The sequence below is a fragment of the Mesoplodon bidens genome, assembly GCF_964165515.1.
Source record: "Mesoplodon bidens genome assembly, chromosome: 4".
NCBI lineage: Eukaryota > Metazoa > Chordata > Mammalia > Artiodactyla > Ziphiidae > Mesoplodon > Mesoplodon bidens.
Window position 1 is genome coordinate 153,212,266 of NC_138160.1, and position 25,783 is coordinate 153,238,048.

A 25,783-nucleotide genomic window follows, 5' to 3' on the forward strand; every position below is an offset into this window, starting at 1 on the left:
TCACCTCTCATTGCACTAAGAATAAAATCTGTAGTTCATACCATGGTTTATGAGGCCTCATACTCATTCCACATGATCTGGTAGACCTCAAGCTCTCTCCAACTTTATTTCCTACCACTATTCTCTCATTCACCATACTGTATCCACACTGTCCTTCTCTTCATTCCTTGCATATGCCAAACTCATCCCTGCCTCAGAGACTTGACACTGTCTCAGGCTGGAACAGTTTCCCCCAGACCTTCTTGTGGCTAATGCCTCCCAAGCATGGTCTTCACTGACTATACAGCCCCATCATTCTCTACCACTTTGTTTGCTTGTTCTCATAATATTTCTCACTCTCTGTCACTATCTTGCTTATTTATTTACTTTGTCCTCTCTCTTATTTGTTGACATGACCCCAGCACTAAACCCATTGCTGGCACGTAGAAGGCATTCTGAATACATAATTGTGAACTGTGTGAGTGTATTCTCTGAGGCCAAAGAGGTGTATTTCATTTATTCAGCAGGTATTCACCAAGCCCCTCCTGTGGGTTAGGGATTTTATTTTTAATTTATTTTATTGAAGTATAGTTGATTTACAATGTGTTAATTTTTGCTGTGTAGCAAAGTGATTCAGTTTCATATATATACATACATATACATGTATATTCTTTTTCATATTCTTTTCCATTATGGTTTATCACAGTATATTAAATATACTTCCCTGTGCTATACAGGAGGACCTTGTTGTTTAATCCATTCTATATATGATAGTTTGCATCTACTAATCCCAAACTCCCAATCCATCCCTCTCCCACCTCCCCCTTGGCAACGATGAGTCTGTTCTCTATATCTGTGAGTCTGTTTCTGTTTTGTAGATAAGTTCATTTGTGTCATATGTTAGATTCCACATATAAGTGATATATGGTATTTGTCTTTCTCTTTCTGACTTCACTTAGTATGATAATCTCTAGGTCCATCCGTGTTGCTGCAAATTACATTATTTCATTCTTTTTTTATGGCTGAGTAGTATTCCATTGTATATATGTACCACATCTTCTTTATCCATTCATCTATCAATGAACATTTAGGTTGTTTCCATGTCATGGCTATTGTGAATAGTGCTGCTATGAACATAAGGGTGCATGTATCTTTTTGAATTATAGTTTTGGCTGGATATATGCCCAAGAGTGGGATTGCTGGATCATATGGCAACTCTATTTTTAGTTTTTTGAGGAACCTCCGTACTGTTTTCCACAGTGGCTGCACCAATTTACATTCCCACCAACAGCATAGGAGGGTTCCCTTTCCACCATACTGTCTCCAGCATTTGTTATTTGTAGACTTTTTAATGATGGCCATTCTGGGTCAGACATTTTATTAGATACTGGGTATACAAAGTCATAAGTGACATGGTCCTTGCCCTGTTTAGTCTTTGGGAGTCAGATTCTGAATATCCTTGAAAGGAAACCCCGTCTCCTTTAATAAAACAAAATCCATCATCTCCAGGCGAGGAGAGAATGGCTGGATCCTGACTCCTGGGTAGCATTTTCCCTTTATGGGCTTTGCATTCTGAGGAGCCTCTCACCCTCCCTTTAAAAAGCTCTGGCCCAGATGTGTTCACAGACCCACTTCTGTTGGCTTCTCTGAGCATGGCTGAGGCAGCCACAGTCTTTCACAAAAATTTACCAAACACTGTAGGAGAAAAATAGGGCAATAAACAAAAGACCCTCAGGGTCAGAAATATAGCCAGACAACAGCCCTTCTTCCTAAAAGGGCTGGCATAAATAAATAAGCTTTATATTTTGTGGAGTAGGGAGAGGCACCTTAAAAGTTCCCCACCAAGGGCTTCCCTGGTGGCGCAGTGGTTGAGAGTCCGCCTGCCGATGCAGGGGACACGGGTTCGTGCCCCGGTCTGGGAAGATCCCACATGCCGCAGAGCGGCTAGGCCCGTGAGCCATGGCTGCTGAGCCTGCGCATCCGGAGCCTGTGCTCTGCAAGGGGAGAGGCCACAACAGTGAGAGGCCCGCCTACCGCAAAAAAAAAAAAAAAAAAAAAAAAAGTTCCCCACCAAGAACCTCCCTCCAGAGAATCTTGCCTGCTTTTTGGTCCAGAGTAGAAGATAAAACACATGAATTTGCCGTCCCCTCACGGTTTTCTAGATTCTACCCCTGCCTCAGATTGTCGATGTCATGATAGAACTCATGCCTTGAGTGAGATTTTACTCCCTCCTCAAAAAGTAAAGCTTTGGGGGCTTCCCTGGTGGCGCAGTGGTTGAGAGTCAGCCTGCCAATGCAGGGGACACGGGTTCGTGCCCCGGTCCAGGAGGATCCCCCATGCCACGGAGCGGCTGGGCCCCTGAGCCATGGCTTCTGAGCCTGCACTTCCGGACCCTGTGCTCCCCAACAGGAGAGGCCACGAGAGTGAGAGGCCTGCATACCGCAAAAAAAAAAAAGTAAAGCTTTGTTTTCCAGGCCCAGCAATTAAGCACAGGTTAATACTATAGTTTCCTATGGCGTGGAACTTGTGTGACACATTAGGTAACTTTTTTTTTGGCTGCATTGGGTCTTCGTTGCTGTGAGCAGGCTTTCTCTAGTTGTGGCGGGTGGTGGCTACTCTTCATTGCAGCGCACGGGCTTCTCACTGCGGTGATTTCTCTTGTTGTGCAACACAGGCTCTAGGCGTGCAGGCTTCAGTAGTTGTGGCTCGTGGGCTCAGTAGTTGGGGTGCACGGGCTTAGTTGCTCTGCGGCATGTGGGATCTTCCCGGACCAGGGCTTGAACCCGTGTCCCGTGCACTGACAGGCGGATTCTTAACCACTGCACCACCAGGGAAGTCCCTTCTCACTGTTCTTGATCTGATTTTGAAATATATAAAATTACCTAATGGACTTCCCTGGTAGTGCAATGGTTAAGAATCCGCCTGCCAGTGCATGGGACACGGGTTCGAGCCCTGGTCCGGGAAGATCCCACATGCCGCAGAGCAACTAAGCCCGTGCACCCCAACTACTGAGCCTGTGCTTTAGAGCCCGTGCTCCGCAACAAGAGAAGCCACCGCAATGAGAAGCCTGTGCACTGCAACGAAGAGTAGCCCCCGCCTCTGCAACTAGAGAAACCCCACACACAACGAAGACCCAACACAGCCAAAAATAAATAAATTAATTAATTTAAAAAAAGAGAAAAGAACAGTGAGAAAATTATTCTCTTTTCACGTCTTTCAATTCTTCTGATTCTGTCTGGGAAGTCATCTCAGTTGGGTGCTGCAATGTCTTAACACCTCTCCTCACAGTTGCCACTCTCTCTCTCTTTATTTTTTTTTTCTAGTTTCAATGGATATTGTTATTATTTATTTAATAGATCACCAACTTCTTCTCGCTCCCTACCAACAATTGGAATTTCATTTTGTTTCCATGCTGAGTGGTGAAACAATGACAAAGCTAATCAGAATAAGCTACTTCATGAAGAGAACTAAGCTAATACAGCTCACTTTCTTTTGACAGGCATAATATAAATATATGCACTCTAGAATGCACAATGGTTTAGTCTCTAAGAAATTCAAATAGGATCTTGAAGAATGTAGGCAAATCCAGGGGGCAGTAAATGTGAGCTGAGATGCCGTACAACTGTTTAAGGGTTCCTGGCGCTACATCTCTTGGCCACTAGCCAAATCTTGACATGGGGGAAGATATTAGCTAATGCCAGGTGGAGATGCAGAAACTGCTAAGTTGACTTAGGGGCTATGCACAGGAACCAAAAGGCAGGAAAGTACTAAACATTTCTGAGAGCATCCACCCCAGGAAGCACTTTACCTTCCAGGAGCTCTAAACTGGCACCACCCCCAGTGCTCACATGTCTGCCTTTATCCTCCGTGTTCCATTTGGCACAGCAAGTAGCAGTGTCTCCACCACCTATGATGGTGATGCAGCCCCTGGAAGTGGCTTTTACCACCTCATCCATGAGGGCTTTGGTTCCTTGGGCAAAAGCTTCCCATTCAAATACGGCCACAGGTCCATTCCACACGATCTGCTTAGCTTGAGCATCAACCTCAGCATACTCCTTGCTGCTCTCAGGACCACAGTCCAAGCGCATCCAGCCAGCTGGTATGCCAGAGGCCACAGTGGCTTGGCCAGTCTTGGCATTCTCATCAAACTTATCAGCAGTGACAAAGCTAACAGGCAAGGTAATCTTCATGCCATTCTTCTCAGCTTTGGACATCAGGTCTTTGACAATCTTGGATCCCAAACAGAGAAGTGCCAACCTCCATGTTGTTGAGCACATTAAGGAAGGTAAAGGCATATTATTGATCAGCTGGATCTTGTCCGTAACTTTAGCTCCACCCAGGATGGCCAGGAAGGGTCGCTCTGGGCTCTCCAAGGCCTTGCCAAGTAGTTCAGCTCCTTCTTCATCAAAAAACCTCTAGCCTTCTTTGGCAGATTTACTCCCACCATGGAGCTGTGGGCTTGGTGAGCAGTGCCAAAAGCATCATTGACATACACATCCCCTAGCTTGGAAAGCGAAGCTCGGAAGGCTTCTGTTTTGGCTGTCTCAGCTTTAACCTTGTTCCCAGAAGCATCTTTTCCCTTCCCGTCTTCCTCCACATGAAAGCGAAGGTTCTCCAGCAGGATGACAGACCCAGCAGCTAGGTGAGCACAAGCTTTCTAGTCCTTCAAGAACAAAACGTCCTTGCCCAGCAGAGATTTGAGTTCTACAGCAACTGGCTGCAAGGAGTACTTGTCAGGCATGGGGACACCATCCGTCTGGCCCAGATGGCTCATAAGAACCACGGACTTGGCTCCAATGTCCAAGCAGAATTTGATGCTTGGAACGGCAGCCTTGAACCTCTGGTTGTTTGTTATCTCGTTGTTCTTCCTAGGAACATTGAAGTCCACTCTCAGGATGACCTGCTTCCCCTTCACGTCCAGCTTGTCCAGAGTCAGCTTGTTAGAAAGTGACATCTTGGCAATTCGTGGCAACAAGAGGCCGGGGGAAGAGACTGGGGCAGCGACAGCAGCAGAGGCTGCGTTTGCCGCTCTCTTAATGTCCTGTTTAGAGAGAACTGCGAGCCTCTCACACCAGTATCCGGCTAGAATTGTTTCATTTTTATTGTACTTATTTTTATTGGTATATACTTAAGTTTATTATTTAAAGATTCCTTTTTAAAAGAATTTACTTAGTAAAGAAAGTTGGCATAGGGACTTCCCTGGCAGTCCAGTGGCTAAGACTGCACGCTTCCACTGCAGGGGGCATGGGTTCCATCCCTGGTCGGGGAACTAAGATCCCACATGCCATGTGGCACAGCCCAAAATAAATAAATAAATAATCATCATCATTTAGAAAGAAGAAAGAAAGTTGGCGTACATAAAAGTATAAAGTGGGCTCCCCTGGTAGCGCAGTGGTTGAGAGTCCGCCTGCCGATACAGGGGACACGGGTTCGTGCCACAGTCCGGGAGGATCCCACATGCCGCGGAGCGGCTGGGCCAGTGAGCCATGGCCGCCAAGCTTGCGCGTCCGGAGCCTCCGTAACGGGAGAGTCCACAACAGTGAGAGGCACGCGTACCGCAAAAAAAAAAAAAAAAAAAAAAAAAAGTGTAAAGTAAGTTACACGTGAGGTGGCACGAGAATATAACATGATTCATGAAAGCAGTAGGGGAGGGGTGGCTGAGGTTTGCTGATTTAATAGTATGGCATTCCATTACTCAGTTCCTGCGTTTGAGGCAGGGTTCAAAGACAGTGCTGTTGAGGCAGGTTTTTAACTCAAAGATTTTTATTTTCCTCTCTGTAGTGGAACACATGATCCAGAAGAACCAGTGTCTCTTCACCAACACCCAGTGTAAGGTTTGCTGCGCCTTGCTAATTTCTGAGTCCCAGAAGCTGGCACACTACCAGGTATGCCCTTGTACCTTCAGTACTGCTTTATTTTTCCAGACCCAGTGTCAAACCCCCACTTCTCCCTGGCTTGTGCAGTGAATTCCTTTTGAGCCACCCAGGTGTTGCCTCCATGCATGTTGGCTGTGACTTGAAGATTGACCTAATTTTTCTGAGTCTCATTTCTTCCATCCAAATCAGGATCATTATACTTATATGTTCCCATGCAGCTTGGTACAGTAGAAAGTACATGCTTTGGCTCTAAACAGACCTGTGTTTGAATCACATCTCTGCTCCTCATCTTGGGCAAGAAACCTCACTATCTTCAGCCTCAGTTTCCTCATCTGTAAGACTGAGATGATGATAATTTTCTCATAAATTATTGTGAAGATTAGATTTGACAGCTTTTAAGTACTTTATAGAGAGTAGGAACCCAATAAACTAGGTTTCTTCCCCCACCCTCTCCTCCTCAGAAGGGTCTGTGAGGATGAATCAGATGAAAATCCAGTAAGTGTTTTTGAGTGCCTTAGATATGAAATGGCATTTAGCTATCTTTGATCTTTTTCCTGGGTTCTTGCAGAGCAAAAAACATGCCAACAAAGTGAAGAGATACCTAGCAATCCATGGAATGGAGACATTAAAGGGGGACACGAAGAAGCTAGACTCAGATCAGGTAATACAGCTGCCATGTTGAGACTGCTCACTTCCTGATGAAGCCAGCAGGCAGGTTGGTGTGGTGGAAAGAACATGGGCTTTGAGTCAGACTGACTTGGCTTCAAATCCTGGCCCTGTCGTGTGATTTGGGCAAGTCTTATTACTTCTCTGAGCCTTGATTTCATCCTCTATAATAATGAGGATGCTAATGTCAACTACCTTTCAGGATTTTTCCAAACTAAAATGAAGGCAGGTTTATTAAAACACCCAACACAGAGCCTGGTACATAGTAGGCGCTCAGTAAATGGAGCCATTGTCAGTGATTTGTTAGAGTAGGACAGCTGTCCATTCCCTACTCAAGAAGAGAAAGTGAAAGAAAGCCAGGTTGCTTGCTTTCTTGATATCTGGGGGAAAGAGCTGAGTTCAATACTTGAATATTTGGAATAAACAAGTGGATTAAACACTTTTCCAGCATGTTTGCTTTTTGCCTTAGAAATACTGTGAGAATTATGCTGAAACAACCCCAGTCCCTGAGGTGTACCATTATTTTTGTTCCATAGCAGGCTGTGCAAATGTCATGCATGAAAAGTCAGCAGACTAGGGCCCAATACTAGCTCTACAACTTAACTGGTTGGGTGACTTTGGACAAGTCACTTAACCTCTCTGTACCTCACCCATAAAATGGAGATAATAGTTCCTACCTCTTAAGGGTATTGTGAGGTAAAATTCCAGTTCCTAGTGGATGCTCAGTGAGTAAGAGCTTACACTACAAACTGTGCCTCCCTGTCATAGGGACCACAGATTTGGAAGGGCCTTGCTCATCCCTTCTCCAAATTCACTGGCTCATCCCCTGGTTGCCCTTCTTGTGATTTAGAATCCAGAAAGACAAGATCACCTCTGTGACTCTGGGCAAGTCCCTTCACCTCTCTATATCTCTGATCCTTCTACTCAGTGGCCCAGTAGTTCTAATGAGATCATGGGTCCCTCCCCATCCAACAAAGAATCATCCAGCCCAAAATGTCAATAGTACCAAGGTTGAAAAATGCTATATTAGAATGAATACTGTATTCAGAAATCAGATGTAAGAGAGAGGCTGGGAACTCTTAATATAGACTTGAAGTACATTGTTTTCTAGCCTAATCATAATCATGAAATAAAACCCAGTGATCTGCTTGTTCATCAAACCCTGAACATGTGCTGTGTGCCAGACTCCAGCAGAGTGCTGAGGATAGGAAACAAAGATGAATCCAACGGCCTTTGCCCAAATGTTGCACTTTAGTTCACAGAAAAGTCTCCTAAGCTGTGACACTGTCAGTTTAGGGTGACAAGCGAGTGGTATGATAGAGGTCTATTTAATGCACTCCAGGAGTACAGAGGAAGGACAAGATTAGTTCTTCCTTACTGGAATAATCACACAAAGTGGCTTGATAATTGTTTACTGAGTAATTTTCTTGCGTAAAAGTCTCTCAGAAGAGGTAATATTTAATCTGGGCCTTGAAGGCTAAGCAGACATATGCCAGGCAGTAAAGAAAGGAAGATCATTCTAGGCAGCAGGAAGGGCCCAAGTAAAACAAGGAAGTAGCAGAGAACAAAATGGGGAATGGTGAGTAGAGCATGGGATGAAGTAGCTGGAAAAGAATCCGGAAAGGTAGGTTGGGGTTAGTGTATGAAGGGGGCCTTGAATGCTCATTCTCCTATGGGCAGTGGGGAACCAGTGAAGATTTTCTGGCCGGGCAGTGGCGTGATCAGACCTGTGTTCTTTCTCCTAACCAGAAGAGCAGCAGAAGCAAAGACAAGAACCAGTGCTGCCCCATCTGTAACATGACCTTTTCCTCCCCTGTCGTGGCCCAGTCGCACTACCTGGGGAAGACCCACGCAAAGAACTTAAAGCTGAAGCAGCAATCCACTAAGGTGGAAGGTACTGGTTTTCCTGAGTGGTGCTATGTATCGGGACCCCTCCCGTCCTCAAGGCACCAATGCCAGGTGCTCCCAGAAATGCTCACTGGGGCCACAGACTTGAAGAGGTTGAACTGCTTTTGAGAGCCCTTAAAAATATCAGAGTAAAAAAAAAAAAAAAAAAAAAAATATCAGAGTAGACCCAGCTTCAATGAAATGCATCCTCGGAGTTGTACTCACCTAACCTCCCTTTCTTTGGTTACATCAGTTTTTCTCTATAGAAGCTTCTTAGCCCTGAGCTTTTGTCCTTAAAAATCATTATAAGTCAGGAGTGCCAAAATCCTCCAGGCTATGCACACCAGGAGAGCATTCTATCTCCTGCCTCTCTCACTTAGATTTTTCCCTCCTAGCATCCACCTGCCCTGTTGCCATGCATTCCAAATTAAAAGCTAAATCCTTGTCTTTTTCGTGTGCTCAGGTTATGCCCTGCTCACTTTAATCCTCAAAGCTGCCTGTTCTCCTCAAGACAGGGACTTGCCTTTCGAAGCTGAATACTTCAACGCTGCCACTACTGCCCAGCAAACTGTATTTGCAACTGCCATGAATTCATTCCCAGTGCAGTGACTTCTAAAATAGCCCCCTTTATCTTGTCACCACTGGGGCTCAGCCTTCACTTTCATCTCATTAACTCATGACTTTCTGGGATTTTAAACCTCTGCTAACTGCAGTTAGTCAAAACTGAAAATTCTTTGATCTTTATTTTATTTTTTTCTTGGTAATTTTTGCTTCTGTCTTTATTTTGGACCAAGAAGTAGACTATACTATCTATAATACTTGTCCTTTTTTGAATTGCTGTATTATAAAAACAAGACAGTGATGTTTTGGAAGACTTTGATGATAGGGTAAAAAAATCACTCATAATTATACTCTCTTATCACACCCAAATCTAGTATTCCTGCTATGAAACAAGAGATAAAGTCATGGATGCCCAAGTTTAAATCCTGCCACTGCTATTTACTGGCTGTATGACTGAACTTCTTCGTGCCTGAGTTTTCTCACCTATAAAATGTTGATAATACTACTTCATAAGTTTTGAGGATGAAATAAGGTATACAAGGAACCTAGGATGTAATAAATGCTCAGTAAAGGACAGTTCTCTTTTTTTTTGGCCAAGTGGCCTGCAGGATCTTAGTTCTCTGACCAGGGATTGAACCCGGGCCCCAGTAGTGAAAGTGCCAAGTCCTAATCACTGGACTGCCAGGGAATTCCCCACAGTTCCTATTGTTAGTATTATCACCATCATCAAGATAGCCAGTGAATGGAATCCCCGCATAAAATGCAGAAGTTGATCAGGCATCCACCACCTGGAGCATGTCACTGGCCTTGCTTATGGTTTGTTCATCATTAAGTTATACTAGTACTAATTGCTTTTGTTTAAATTCAGTGTTGGTACCATTTATGGTACCAAAAAGATTAAACATTAGACCAAGGGAAATTAGCTTAAGAACAGAACTTTATATGGTCACTTATCTTTAGGTTTATATGAGCTTAACTTTCTATAAATGGGAAAATTCCCTGGAATATGCCCGGTCCAAAGATTCCATATTCAAGGGTTTATGTTTTGTATTTACTTTTGGCCCTTGCCACATAACAGGTATGTTTTTATATAGTTATAATCATAGTGCATGCACCATTTGTATCCTGCTTTAACTTTTAATTTTGTAGTTTAAGCACATCTCCATGTTATTACATGAGTTTATAACTATATTTCTGAAATTAAACATTTTTCTAATGTAAAAGTAATACAATCATGTTGTAGAAAATATGGAAAATATAGATAAATGGAAAGAAAAATACTCATAATTTTACCATTCAAAGATAACCACTGTTAACATTTTGGAGTACTGTTTCTCCTATAACCTTTTGTTATGTGTATGTGTGTATATCTGTGCGTAAATGTGTTTTATGTATGTCTAGATTATATATATAAACATAAAATACTTTAACCTTATTGTTTTTATAAAAACAACGCATACTCATTATTGTTATTTCTAGTTCAAACAATGCAAAAGGTACAAAGAGGGAAGTAAAATACCACCCAAATCCTGCCACCAAGAGAGAAACACTGTTAATATGTTGGTAACATTTCAAAATACCAGTATACACATATAGATTGCACGTTATGTCTTTTAATAATGACATGATCATATCATGTGTATAATTTTCTTTTATGCTCTTTTCACTTAATATAACATTTGTATTTCCCCATGTTATTAAAAACTTTTTCATAAACATTTTTAATGACAGTATCCCATCACAGCACATTTATTTAACCAGTCCTCTAATGGTGAACATTTACGTTTTCCCCCTCTCCTTTATTAATGTTTGTAAATAACACTACAGCAAACATTCCTGTAGAATTCTCTTTCCATATTTCAAGTTGTTTCCTGAGAGAAGACTCCTGTAGCTCTCATTTTTACTGGATGTCCATTAAGTGGTTCCTCCAACTTTACTTAACCATTCACCTCTGATGCTTCTCTTCAGTATCTTTTAAAGAAAGACCCTATGTTTCAGTGATCATGATTATTTCTTTTCTGACATCAAGAATCTACATTCGTTGTATAAAAGTTGGAAAAGACTGAAAAGCACACTTTTACTCAATGCTTTTGGTCTTTTTTCCACACATCACCAGTATGGTTTTTGTTGTTTTACAGAACCGAGGACATAAGAACCAGTTTGCTGTATAACCTGCTTTTTTTTCTTTTCTTTTTTTTTTAACTCAACACCACATACTGAATATTTTCTCATATTATTGAATATTCTACAACATGTACCTTACTTTTCCAGTGACTTGCTGAAACAATGGCTAAGGAAAATCAAATAGCCAGGGAAATTGAGATTTCCTATACTGGAAAACCATTGTGAGAAAAGCCAGCAAGTTTCTTCTGGCTTGTTGAAAATCCTCAAAACTTCCCCCATTGAAGTGGTACAGAGATGAAAGAACATCTGTCTGTGAGTGCTGCTGAGCCCCACCTCTCCTCCACCATTGGTGGGGGGTTCTAGACCACATTTTTAAAGCAGTGGTTACTAGATTGACACCATTCCAGCCACGTGGACTCATGAGTGAGTCATGACATCCACTTTATAAAGCAGCAGTGCAGCCTGCAGTCAGCATCAGGACATTTGTTGGCCCACGGGAGGCTTACATATATGCCCATACCAGGCTCTGATTAACTGAATTCATGGACCACAGCCAGGGATGTTTTCTGAAGGTGAACGCATGGTCTGTAGCCTTCAGGTCTCCCTGCCACACTCTGGCAGCCTGGCATAGAGGAGAGGGCATGGTCTTTAGGGTCACACAGACCTATATTCACTCATTAGCTGGGTGATCTTGGATAAGTCATTTCACCCATCTGAGCCTCGGTTTTTCTCTGTCTTGTGGCAAAATGACACCTACCTCATGGCATAGTTCTGAGGACCAAAAGAGAAAATATATATACAAATCTCATAACTAAATGTCAATGTCATCCTCCGCTCCCCCACTCAGCCTAGAAGGCAGTGTAGCCTAAAAGGCCCCCCTAGTACAGTGCCTTTTCTAAATGACCCTCCAGGCCCTCAGGCCCTCAGTTTCTACATCTGTGCATTGACTTCCACATCTATAACTGGGGTACTTTGAGGATGGGAGTGAAACACCCAAACTTCTTGTCCCATTTGCTGTGAAGTTCTGGGGAATTCTGAGGGATGAGAAGATTGCAAGCATGTACATCTCTAATCTGTTGTAATTTGTCAACTTGATAGCAGAAGTGCAGATCCCTCTCGGAATATAAGAAAATCAGGATTCATGTGCCTGAAGTAGTTAAAGCTGCCGAACAAAGTAGGCGGTCTTTGGGCTCCCCATATCTTCTCAATTAGAGAAGATTTTCACTGTGTGATTCACGCAGGCAGTGCCACACCTGCAGGTGTGATTAACTAGTGACCAAACCTTTCTTTGCATTCAGCATACGCGAAAGCCTGGCACCTTCTGGGTTTTTTCATTGTTTCTGTTTGAACTCTCTCACCGCAGCTCTGTCGAAACGCCTTACAAACCCTTTCCTTGTGGCCTCCACCTTAGCCTTGCACCAGAATAGAGAGATGATAGACCCAGACAAGTTCTGCAGCCTCTGCCACGCGACTTTCAATGACCCTGTCATGGCTCAGCAACATTATATGGGCAAGAAACACAGGAAACAGGAGACCAAGCTCAAACTTATGGCACACTACGGGCGGCTGGCCGACCCCGCTGTCACTGACTCATCAGGTAAGGGGCCCAGCTCACACCCAGAGCTGGATCGGGGCTTGACTGCTGGGGTTCCCTGGACCACCGAGGCTATGCTTTTCCTCCTTAGGTCTTCTGAAGCAGGCATTGCAAACTCAAATGCCTGCAGAGGCTGGACAGGAAATTTCAATATGTGAAAGAGCCAGGAGGGGATATGATTAGCTGAGGGTATGTGCCTCTCCTAGACAGCTCCAGCCAGTTGTTACCATATCTTTCAGTTTTTCAAAAGAATCTAGAAGCCAGATTTGAATAAGAATTCTCCTGATTTTTAAATGTGCAACTAAATTTTTAAAAGTGTAAACCCTGTGAGTCAAACCTGCCTGCAAGCCAGATTTGGGGCAAGGGCCACCAATCTGCAACCTCTGATGTAAACTCCCTGTCATCCACATTTCTTGTGTGAAGGCCTCAGCAGCCTCTGCCAGATTTTATAATGTCCTCAGAATCCCTCGTCTCCCAGCAGCTAAGGCCCACCTGTGTCCCTGGGATAGAGTGGTGAAGGAGACCACTCTGACTCAGAACATTAGCTACTGCCCTGACCTCCAGATACCAGTCAGCATCACAGGAGTGAGCATTCATAAAAAGTTAGGAGCCCTTCCCATCGCAGTAACTACTCACAGCCTATAGTAAGGGTGGGGAGGGGGAGGTTATTATTTTCTCTTTCAGTCAGCAAATATTTATTGAAAACCTGCTGCATTCCCTCATTGGGTTATAGTAGTGACCAAATCTGATACAGTCTCTGTCTTGTGGAGCCTACTTAAGCATTGGTGTGAGTCCCCAGGGCTTCTTCCCCAGGCCATGGAGATGCAGCACCAGACAGACAGCACCACGGCGTCCAGGTGCAAGGAAGCTCTTGCTCAGAGCCATCTGTGCTCTTCCCACAATCCTGGAGAGGTGAACACCCAGATGCCATAGATGTTCCAGACCACATATGGGCAAGGGGAACGATCATGCCTCTCTAACAACCCCCCAAGCCCCAAAGCACCATACAGCACAGGCCGTCCTTGGGCAATACTGCCTGATGAGAAAGGTACAAAGTGGTGGCTATGCAGCAAGGGAGAGATTCCTTTAGCAGGGTGCCAAGGATTGCCTTTCCAATGCCTTTGAAAGACCCTCTTTTAGAAACCTCTTCAAAATCAGAAAGGAATGACTAATATTTATTTACTGGTCCTACATATAGGTAGTGCCTTTCCCTTTAACAGGATCAATCCCATATGCTGAGGCATCTGGAAACTTCAGAACCAAGCTCCTCAGAGCCCTGCTTCACGACATAGCATCCAGCTAGCACAACCCAGTGTTCTCCTGCAGCTAACCCTCTTTTGCTCCAGTTCCTGCCCCAGCTTTACTCGGTCCTGCCCTGGTCATTCCCTCATCTCTTTTCCACTGGCAGGACTGAGGCACTGCAGTGTTTCAGGCTGCTTATCTTAACTTGTATCCATTCTTTACTTTTCTCTCAAACCAAAGCCTCCTTCTTGTATTTACCCTTCTCCATTTGTCTGAGCTAAATTACCACATTTCATCCTAGAACTGTATCCTGGATCCTTGTTTCTGGCTTAAATCATTTGACTTCATTACAGATCAACTAAATTCTTTCATGAAAATCTAGGTGGGGGGAAGGGGTATCACATCCCACTTTGATATTAATATATACATTATAATTTGATCCCCACCGCATTCCTATAAAGTCATTGTGATTTTCCCACTTTACAAATCAAGAAGAGGAGACTCAGAGTGACTTGCTCAGGTCATACAGCTGATGTGACTGATGTTAATAACTGACAGCATCAGTAGGGGTCTGTAGCTCTGTCTGGTTCCAAAATGTACACTCCTTCTCCCTGCCTTCAGCTCTGAGTGTACTTGGCTGTAGGCTCTCCGAGTCCAGGGTGTCAGCAGAGACACTGAGCTCTCTCTGACCCCCTTCTTACAGAGGTGGGATGTTGACCTAGGGTATGCAAGCAGTGACTTCTGCTGACAGGGGTTCTGCCCTAGCAAAGGATTTAGGTTGTTAGCAGCTTGGCTCTTCCCTGCTGGCTTCAGTCGACCCTTGTTCATTCGTTCTTTCAGACAGTCAGTCATCCTGCACTTACCAATGTCTGCTGTAGTCCAGGCCTTAGGCTCACATTTAATTACCTGACTTAATCCACACAACAACTCTTTTGTGCACATTTGATTATCCCCATTTCACAAATGAGGACATTAGGATCAGAGAGATGAAATGATTTGTTCTGGGTCCCACACTAGGCTGTGGCAGCCAGCATTGAAACCCAAGTCAGGTTCTGTGTTAGGTCCAGAGAATAGTTTCCATGAGGCTCCTGGCAAGTGTCTCATGACAAGTATGGGTCAAATGTGAGATGTATCTGACCCAGAGTATCCAGATCTCTCCCACCAGGGGTGGATGCAGCATCTACCAAGCAGATTAAACAAGACTTGGAGTTTGCTTTATACTCCAGGCTCACATTTCTCTCGTTCACTCAAGAATGTCAAAACTAAAACCTGCATATCATTCAGGTAGCCAAATCCTTCCAGCCGCCAGAGCTCTCAGCATCCCCTCTGGGTTACATAAACAAGACAGGTATTGTCCATATTCTTGTGGAGCCTAGAGTCTAGCAGAGAAAACAGGCATTGAGCAATGAACTACAAGTGTGGCAAGCTTTAGAAAAGGAAACAAACAGGATGCTATGAAGATAACTTAAGATGGGGGACCAGGGACAACAGAGATAGTGTGGGGCAACATGCTGCTGGGGAGATGAGCAAGTATCTAGTCATGGCATTGTGGGTCATGTTAGAGATTTGGACCTTTATCCTAAGAGCATTGGGAAGCTATTCACAGCTTCAGCATTATTAGATCATTCTAGTTACAAAGTGGAGAATGGCTTGCAATTAGGGAGGAAGGGTCGTGGAGAGAGACCAGCAGTGAGACTACTGCAATAATTCATACTGGAGAATATGGGAGGCTGGACTAAGATAGCAGTGGTAGAGGTAGACAGGAGTAGATGGATTCAAGAGGTAGGTAGGAAGTAGAATTGGCCATCCAGTGGGGGAGATGAAGGAAAGGGAACAGTTAAGGATGGTGCCCAGGTTTAGTCTGAAGCCATTAGGTGGATAACCAGGTTTTGGCAGCTTGAGTTTAAGATGCCCACAAGATATCAAAGTAGAGATGTTCAAGAGGCAGTTGGATATATAGGTCTAGGCCTAAACGAGAGGTCTGGGTTAGAGATATTGCCATTTTGGTAGGTCAGAAACTGTTAAATATTGGTAGTTTCATATGTTTTAAACTAATAAGTGGTCATTGAAGTCAGAGAAATGAAAGAGATCCCTTAGAGTTTAGAGAGAAAGGAGCAAAGCATCTAAGATTGAGCCCCCTGAAAATTCTGGCACATGCTACAAACATGGATGAACCTTGAGGACATTCTGCACAGTGAAATAAGCCAGTCACAAAAAGACAAATCCTGTATGATTTCATTTGTATGAGATATCAAGAGTAATCAGACTCATAGAAACAGAAAGAATGTGGTTGCCAGGGATTAGGGGGAGGGAGGAATGGGGAGTCTAATGGGTGTAGGTTTTTAATTTTGCAAAATGACAAAGTTCTGGAGATTGGTTACACGACAATGTGAAGATACTTAACACGATGAAAACAAATTTCTCTAACCCAGAATTGTCCTTTACAATTACTGAATTGTACACTTAAAATGGATTAGATGGTAAATTTTCTGTTATTTGTATTTTACCACAATTTAAAATAATAAAAAGAAATTTAAATAGAGAAAGAAAGAAAACCAAGATTGAGCCCTCCAGAACTGCCAGTATTAAATGGTGGAGGTCAAACATGAGACAGCAAAAGAAACTGAGAAGGAGCCACCAGAGAAGAAAAATCAAGAGTGCGGCATGCTGAAAGCCAAGGACAGGGAGACTTTGAAGAAGGAAGGAGTCACCAGTTCTGTCAGGTGCTGTTGAGAGGTCAAATATGAAGAGGCCACATAAGCATTCATTTTGTCCATTAAATTTAGATACAGGGAAGCCTCCATTGGCCTCGGAAAGAGGGTGCACGTGTGTGTGTGTGTGTGTGTGTGTGTGTGTGTAAGGGGATAGGTTGCAAAGTGAGAGACAAGGAAATGGAGAAGCAGTTGTAGACAGGGCTTTCAAAAGTTTTGGCAGTAAAAGGGAGGAGATACAGGTGCTTTTCCAAATAAACCAGATGTTTAAAAATCAACTCTAGGGCTTCCCTGGTGGCGCAGTGGTTGAGAATCTGCCTGCCAATGCAGGGGACACGGGTTCGAGCCCTGGTCCGGGAAGATCCCACATGCCGCAGAGCAACTGGGCCCGTGAGCCATAACTACTGAGCCTGCGCGTCTGGAGCCTGTGCTCCGCAACAAGAGAGGCCGCAATAGTGAGAGGCCCGTGCACCGCGATGAAGAGTGGCCCCCGCTCGCCGCAACTAGAGAAAGACCTCGCACAGAAATGAAGACCCAACACAGCCAAAAATAAAAAAATTAAAAAAAAAAAAAAAAAAAAAAAATCAACTCTAGTGACTTATACTTTATAAAATCACAGGGGTAAACCAGAATATCAAACATGTAAAATGAAAATGGATGAGTGTGGGTACTGGACAAAGCTGGTTTTTTAGAAGCACCAATGAATTATTCACTTGCCCCAAATGATGATTTGAATCTAGCTTACAGATCAGTAAACTGTGTGCTGAGATATACCTCGCATAGGAGAGTCGGGAGACCTGTGGTGCAGAGGGGAAAATGGGAGCTTCACAGCCCAGAGGGCAAATCCCAGCTCTGACCCCAGGTCAACCACTTAACCTCCCTGAGCCTGTTTCCTGCTCTGAAAAATGGAGCTAATCACCTGTCTTGCAGCACTGTTGTAAGAATCCAAGGGCATAAGTATCCAGAATTTTGGCATGGTGCTTGGTGCTTAGTAGATGATAAGAGTGGGCTGTTGTAATCTGGGCATCAGTGACCCTTAACCATTGGTGGTTGTCACCCCCACACCAGCTTCAGGTTCAGCTCTGGACTTTGTGGGGAGGGTGATCCTGCTAGTCCATTATGCATCTTTTCCCTGTTAGTATTGAGCCATTAATTCTGGCCTTCAGTGTCTAAAAAAAGACCTGAATTCTGATTGCAGTAATTTTCCCCTTAAATGCTTTAAAGGGATGTGTCTTCCAGGAAATACCTGAAGATACAAGAGAAACAGATGTAGCCGGGAACGTCTGCTAGCGTATTGGATTAGAGGAGATCGTTGGTGTTCTCAGTAGCTGCAGCTGCCATGGAAGGCTGGTTAAAAGATACTCTCCACCTCTTTGCCAGCATCGCTCATGGAACTCGTAAGAGTAATGATAAGCCAAAAGTTCACATTTATTGGATACTTACTATGTGCCAGTTGCTTTTATTTGAATCATTACAATACCTTATGAGGTTGATACTAGTATTAACCTCATTTTATAGGTAAGGGAGCTAAGTCTCAGAGAAGCCCCACTTTTACAAATGAGGAAACCAAATCCCAGAGAGATTAAGTAACTGGCCTGTGATCCTACAAGTAAGAAATGATAGAGCTGGGATTTGAACCTAGATCTTACTCCAGATCTGTGAGACTTAGGATGGCAGATGATTCAAAAGGTGTCAGAGGGGGGCTTCCCTGGTGGCGCAGTGGTTAGGAATCTGCCTGCTAATGCAGGGGACATGGGTTCAAGCCCTGGCCGGGGAGGATCCTACATGCCGCAGAGCAACTAAACCCACACGCCACAACTACTGAGCCTGCGCTCTACAGCCCGTGAGCCACAACTACGGAAGCCTGCGCACCTAGAGCCCATGCTCTGCAACAAGAGCAACAAAGAGTAGACCCTGCTCGCCGCAACTAGAGAAAGCCCACATGCAGCAACAAACACCAATGCAGCCAAAAATAAATACTTTTTTTTTAAAAAAAAGGTGTCAGAGGACTCTTGAAGTCGTGTACAGTTGCCTGTCTTGCGCAGTTAGCACCTGGCATGCTGAATAAGTACAGCCTTGGCAATCAGCCAAGCCTGCTTGCCATTTACTATCTCTGTGTTCTTGGACATGTAACCATGCCTTGTTTTCCTCATCTATAAGAGAATAATGATAATGGTTTTCACAGAATCGTTATGAGCACCAATCAAAATTATATGAAGTGCATGGCCTATACCAGGCACTTGGTAAACAATAGCTGCTTTTTATTGTAAGTATGATGGTTGTGGTATAATTGGTTTATTGTTGAGTAAAGCTGAGGATCAGAAAGGGGAAGGGATTTAGCCAAGGTCACGTGAATGCAGAGCCAGGAGTCCAGCCCCATATCTTGGTTCCTGGCCCATGCTCTCTCTGCTAGACCATGTGAAGAAAGGCCACTTTGTCACTGGAGCAGCCCTGGTAGTGAGACAGGGTGTCTGTGAGCCCCATGGTAGAGAGAAAGAGACAGATTGATTTTGCTAACAGGCCTCATAAATTACTGTTACTGCAAGCCCAAAGAGAGTGGCACCTTCCCAGAGATCTCTTAGCTAAAGGCATCCTTAATGAGGCTACTTAGCACAGTCAAGGTGGAAAAGACAGTTACACCAGATGTCACCTCTTTGTTCTAGCAATCTTTTATTTACTCAACAGACAGCTACTCTGGACCAGGCTCAGTGCTGGGACTGAGGGCACAGAAGGGAACGAGGAGGTTCCCAGCCCCCGGCATACATGTGCCCCCTGAGCATCGAGGCCACTGGGATTCTTATCAGGGCCAATCACCTAACCTCACCCCACCCATCCATCCTCAGAAGGGCATTTGCACATGCTGTCAAAAGCAGCAGTCCCCAGGTCCCTTCTTATTGGATAACTAAGCATCTTGACTTTTATGTGTGTTTCAGCCGGGAAGGGCTACGCCTGCAAGACATGTAAGATAGTGCTGAACTCCATAGAACAGTACCAAGCTCATGTCAGCGGCTTCAAACACAAGAACCAGTGAGTAATCATACTTTGAAATTCAAGAGCCTGCAGCAGGAGCTCAGGGCTTTGGAAGCAGAACAAAGCCAAGGTACTCCTTGGCTAAAAGGGAATCCTGGCAGTCTTTTCTGCCAGTCAACAGAAGCTCAATCTGTTAACAGAAAGTTCTTCTCACATCAGCTTCTCCCGAGCCTTTAGACCTGTTGGGCTGAAGGTTTTAGTAGAGAAACATAAACAATTCCCTTGGTGGTCTCCTAGATATTTTGGCTGTTAGCAGTCTGACTAGGGAAGCTCCTCCACCCCCCCTCAGCACTGGCCTGAAGACTTAGTCTCCAGCGCCATCAATTATGTGGCAAGAGCTCCTTCTACTGGTTATTACCAAATATGACCAGGTTCTTTCATCAAATATTGAACACCCTCTGAGTGGTAGCCAAGACAGATCCAGTCCCTACTCTTGTAACCTAACATTCTGATGGGAGGAGACAAACAATAAGCATGTAAACAGCCAATAATTACAAATTGTGATAAGTTCTTTTAAGGGACAAGATTATCAGAGTCATCTGTTCATGATAATCTTGAAAATGACTAACATTCTTTGTTTGAGCTGCTGGTCTGTTGCAGGCCACATGCCAAGCAAATTCTCTCAGGTAATCCTCACAACAATCCTGGGAAGGAGGGGTTATTACTCTGATACAGGCAACCACGGTTCAGAGTGGTATTATGAGGCGGAGCCATAATTCACACTGAGGCTTGTCTGGCTCACAGCACGCTCCTCCAGGGCATCATGCTGACAAGGGGGTTGTGGCGCCATATGATATAAACAGGCGAGGTCCTGCCGGGGAGGGCCCACATGATTCTGTCCCTCCCTCTCAGAAGGGAACTGTGTAGTGCGGACAGTGTGCCACAGCATAACCTTCTGAGATAGGAATTATCCCCGTTTTACAGATGAGGAAACAGTTTCAGGCAGGCAAGTGTGCTGAAATGATTGCTTTGACTTTGGTGATTGGTTCTGCATTGCTTACAGAGCCGAATGAATAAAAGTGGTAGAAGTACAGAGTGTTGGGGTCAAAATATCCTTGGTCCTCTCTGCTCTGCCTGAAGTCTCCTCTCCCACACTGCGGCTTTATTGATAGATATGTCTTTAACTGGAAGGACTCTTGAGGGTCCTCTTAGATATGGACTTGAGACAAGCCCTAGCAACCTGGCCTGCGTCTCACTCCTGTTTCAGCATACCTCCCTTGCAGCTTGGCTGGTGGCAGTTTTGTCAGATAACATGGAACCAGTCAGAGCCCTACCCTGGGACTGGACTACCCAGACTTGAAAATTCTAGTGTTGTTTACTGTTTTCTTCCTACACTTCCCAGCTGTGTGACCTTAGGTGAGTCAGTAAACCTCTTTGAGTCTCCAATTCCTTTTCTGTAAGATGATAGTACAATTTGTTGGACACCTAATTCAAGCTCATTAATTTGCACCAGCAGCTCCAAATTAGGACCCTCCACACACACTTTACAACCCAAGGAAACCGAATGTCAGGTAGATTAAGTAACTTTGCCCAAAATCTCATAGTTACTTGGAGTCAGACCCAGGATTCAAATCTCTGACTTCAAAGCCTATTCATTTGCCCTGCCATTTCCAAATGGAGCTCATTATCCTCATCTTATGGGATGATATAAGGGTTAGAGATAATATATGTGAAGTTCTAGTCCCGATAAGGGGAGCTGTTAGAGATAAGCTTTCACTCATTCAACAAAGATTTATTGTGTATCTATTATGTGCCAAGCCCTGTTTTGAGCACTGGGGCTACAGTAGGAACCAAGACCAATGCTGTTTCCCTGGTCCTTTGGATCCCCCTCTGGTGGTAGAAGCAGATCCTAAACAAATCCATAAACATATAAGACAATATCAGGTGGTGCTAGTGGGATAGTGATAGAAGAGCCACTTTACATTTCATTCCATGTGATGGGGAGAATGGTCATTCTGTACCATCCAGGTCATGTAGGGCCCTGTAGGCAGAATAAATGATTTGGTATAGAGGAAATACATGGGCTGCAGTCCTGAATCTACCACACTTTAAAAAAGCTTACTGTGGGCTTCCCTGGTGGCGCAGTGGTTGAGAGTCCGCCTGCCGATGCGGGGGAGACCGGTTCGTGCCCCAGTCCGGGAGGATCCCACATGCCGCAGAGCGGCTGGGCCCGTGAGCCATGGCCGCTGGGCCTGCGCATCCGGAGCCTGTGCTCCGCAACGGGAGAGGCCACAACACTGAGAGGCCTGCGTACCACAAAAAAAACCAAAAAAAAAAAAAAAAAGCTTACTGTGGGCAGGTCACTTATACTTTCTGAACTTTAGTTTCCTCATATGTAAAATGGAGGTGCTGGTCCCCCCTTGCAGAATTAGCATGAGAATGAAATAGGATACTAGAAGCAAGACACCCAGCCTTGTGCCTAGCATGCAGTGGCCCTCAGTAAAGGAGAGCCGCCCTGCTTATTACTCCATGCCCTGGAAGAGCTGTACTATCGTTGGAATAAGCTACCTGGAATACCATCACAACCACTACAAACTAACCCTGTGCCTTTGTTCCTTCTCAAATTACAGGTCACCAAAAACAATGGCATCACCTCTGGGCCAGATTCCCATGCAAAGGCAACCCATTCATAAAGACTCAACCACCTTGGAAAACTAGAGGTGTTTCTGTCCAGCACCCCAGGTTGAACCAGCCACGAGCCAACTTTCTGTGACTATGGTCAGCCCTTGGCTCCTTCTTCCTCCTTTCTTACACCTGGAGAATACACAGGCCTGAGGCAGGAGTGGACCACAGAGAGCGTCTGATTGGTCCAGGCGAATCCACCCTTGCTCCACCCCTTTGGAATGGGCCCTGTAGGTCAGGATGAGGGAAGCAGAGATCTTGACAGGACTTGGGGTCTCCCAGAGTGGTAGTTTGGAGGATGACCTTTCCCCTTCCCCAGCTCCTCTGGGCTATATGTCATGAGGCCCCAGGCCTGTCTTTCCTTTACAGGTCAGTTTTGGACCAGTCTCTGCAGCTGAAGAACTGAGCTCTCCCTGGGCTCTAGGTATCTCCAGTGAAACCTGGAGCTTTCACGCCAGACCTTGGCCTAGGCAGGAAAGGGCAGATGGAAGTGGCTGCCGCATGGAAACTTGGAGTTAATATGACACTCCCTCTCCCCCAAAAGAGTGCAAGCTTTCCTGACCCTGGGATCAGATGCTGGCCAGTTGTACAGATTTCTGCCAACTGTGAAGTCTCCTCCTAGAGCAATGACACAGTCCTGGCAGAGCATTGCTATTCCTCTTACACCCCATTCTCCACAGTTCCTGAATGGTGCTAAGAATCTGCAGCAAGTGGGGACAAGCTAGAGCCGAAGGAGGCCTCAGTACCCAGTGGGATCATGGAAACCTCCAACAGAGGCCTTTCCCCTCCTCCAAAAGAGGTGCTCTGACACAGGGTCATGTGGGAAGGTCCCCACATGCAAATTTCCTTGATGGTTCTGTACCCTTAAAAGGAAACTGCCTTGTGCCAGCCAGCTCACAGGTTAATAGCTGCCCTTCAGCCCTGCTAGCCCTCTCCTTCCCCTTGTGCAGCAGACCATCTGCCCAGGTTGCTGTGGTGCTAGTCCTCCCCCATCATCCACCAGGAGATTCTGGGGACCAAGGAGCAGGATGGGCCCCTAAGGGAAGAAGAGAGCTGGTGTAAGTTTCTGCAGTGAGGAAACAGACGTTTCCCTGACCCCACACCTAGATTTCTCTAACACTGCTGTGTTTTATGGCCTGGGACTTCACTGGGAGTGGACTTTACCTTGTAGCTTTCAAACAGGAATTCCAGGGAGAGTTACCATCTGAGGTCCCTCTTCACTGGGTCAAAGAAGCCTGCAGCTGCTCTCGTGATCTCCTCCCCACACTTCCTGTCCCTTCGCCTGTAAATGCCTTTATGTATCGTGGGGGGGGGCGGTGTATGTGTGCTTACGCTCTGTCTCTTGGTCACTGATGCATCTAAATAAACAACGTCTCCAATGAGCCAGACTGCAACTTAACAGACGTGGGATTTGGATCTAGTATGTGTGTCTTTACCTTTACCCTCACCCTGCTCAGACTTCCCAGCACCCTAAATACTGATTTGAAGACTTGGGACAGAGACAGGCATCCCAGTTGCTTGGCAGCTCTGTAGAAAACTTCCAGATGCCCTAAATTCAATACAAGCTCACCTGCTCATCCACCTCCCCCCTGTCCTGGAGGGCCTCATAGAGGTCTTTAGAAGGTTTAAGCTGGGAGTCTACTTTGTTCGAGATGCTCATGTGGCTGCTGTGTGGAGAAGGAATGCAGGGCAGCAGGAAAGGAGACAGACATACAGGGAGGCCAGAATGGCAGCTGTATCCAGTATGGCTCTCTCCAGGCTAACTCCTTCAGGGCAGAGACCTAGCCTCATTCATCTCCATTCCTCTAATGTACAGAGTGGTGTGTCACACAGTTTGTTGAAAGAAAGAATGAATGAGGGGCTTCCCTGGTGGCGCAGTGGCTGAGAGGCTGCCTGCCGATGCAGGGCACACGGGTTTGAGCCCTGGTCTGGGAGGATCCCACATGCCGTGGAGCAACTAGGCCCGTGAGCCACAACTGCTGAGCCTGTGCGTCTGGAGCCTGTGCTCCGCAACAAGAGAGGCCACGACAGTGAAAGGCCCGCGCACCGCGATGAGGAGTGGCCCCCGCTTGCCGCAACTAGAGAAAGCCCTCGCACAGAAACGAAGATCCAATACAGCCAAAAATAGATAGATAAATAAATAAATAAAAAGCAGTTTCTTTAAAAAAAAAAAAAAAATGAATGAGGATGCATAAGAAGAGGTGGCCTTTTCCCGCTTAGCTAATACACAACAGTAGGTTTGTTCCATGGGACTTATCATAGCCCTGGTGATTCTTGGAAGAACCTTTTCCATGACCCAGAAATGAGCTGGGAAAGGAGTGCATGTGATGGAATCAGAAGCCCTTTGTACAACGTTTGTTCCAGACAGCCAAATTTGAGGAAGGTGCCCAGGCAGCCTCAGCTCCCATCCTTCACTCAGCAAACCATTCTTGGGCACCTGCTCTTCGCCAGCTGGGAAAGACCCTTCACAGCTCTCAGCTTCTAAAGCCTAGACTGCCTTAGCAATTTCCCCAGAGTCCTTCTAGCCCACCCAAGATGTCACAATCAGCCCCGTCTACCAGGCAAGGAAGTGAAGGGCAGAGAGGTGAGTGAACTGCCATACTATGAGCCCTTGACCTGCAGGACCTCTTAGTCTAAATTTTCTTTTCTCTTTTTTTTGGCCACGCTGCCCATGGCATGTGGGATCTTAGTTCCCCGACAGGGATCGAACCTGCGCCCCCCCACCACCACATTGGAAGGGCATAGTCGTAACCACTGGACAGCCAGGGAAGTCCCAGGACCTCTTAGTCTGGATTCAGGAGTCCCTGCCAGCTGTGTGCCCAGCCCTGTTGGCCTGGGGATGCAGGAATGAACACTCTCTTGCCCTTGGGGAGCTCATACACTGTTAAAGATGATTATGGCAATAATTAGAGGGTTATACAGGGTGCTGTGGGAATGCATAAGATGCAGGCACTAACTTAGCCAAGGGTATGAAAAAACTGAAGAAGTTGGGAAACTAGCATTTCATCTGTATAACAACCTTTTGAGCTAGGTGATGATATTCCATTTTATAGGAAGGAACAAAGCTCAAAGAGGTACACTGATTTGCCCAAGGTCTTGCTGCTAAGAAGCAACAACAGAGAGAGTGGAATCTGGTTCTCCAGATTCCTAGTCAAGAGCCCTTTACAGACAAGGACAGAGTACTTCCCACATGACCCCTGGGCCTGCCTCACTCATCTGGCATGGCCATGGTCTCACAGAGCAAGTAGCCACTCGGCAGGGGCAGCAGCAGAACCCACAAAACAGACTGGACAGGGCTCAATGGTTATTCTATATTCCAAGCCCCACACACACCTCTCATCATTTTACCCAAGATTCCTGGTATATTAGACTCTAGTTATAGGACTATCCTGGTGGCGCAGTGGTTTAAGAATCCGCCTGTCAATGCAGGGGACCCTGGTTCGAGCCCTGGTCCAGGAAGATCCCACATGCCACAGAGCATCTAAGCCCGT

At 45.3% G+C, this 25,783-nt stretch overlaps 1 protein-coding gene and 1 pseudogene across 4 annotated transcripts in view; one reads left to right on the forward strand and one right to left on the reverse strand.

Moving 5' to 3' along the window:
• Positions 1 to 23,691, forward strand: part of ZNF346 (zinc finger protein 346) — a 28,322-nt gene extending 4,631 nt beyond the window's left edge. Inside the window, exons 2-7 of one of the 3 annotated variants that reach the window (XM_081232331.1) lie at positions 5,761 to 5,864; positions 6,424 to 6,516; positions 8,271 to 8,415; positions 12,457 to 12,690; positions 19,574 to 19,667; positions 22,241 to 23,691. In XM_081232331.1, the coding sequence (XP_081088457.1) occupies positions 5,761 to 5,864; positions 6,424 to 6,516; positions 8,271 to 8,415; positions 12,457 to 12,690; positions 19,574 to 19,667; positions 22,241 to 22,328 (758 nt within the window). In that variant the 3' untranslated portion in view covers positions 22,329 to 23,691. The remainder of the gene's footprint in view (positions 1 to 5,760; positions 5,865 to 6,423; positions 6,517 to 8,270; positions 8,416 to 12,456; positions 12,691 to 19,573; positions 19,668 to 22,240) is intronic. The other 2 variants (XM_081232333.1, XM_081232332.1) reach the window with 2 other exon arrangements.
• LOC308616170 (phosphoglycerate kinase 1-like) lies at positions 3,297 to 4,938 on the reverse strand (annotated as a pseudogene). Its single transcript has one exon. The product of its transcript is annotated as a phosphoglycerate kinase 1-like (transcript).
• Positions 23,692 to 25,783: the final 2,092 nt, after the last annotated feature.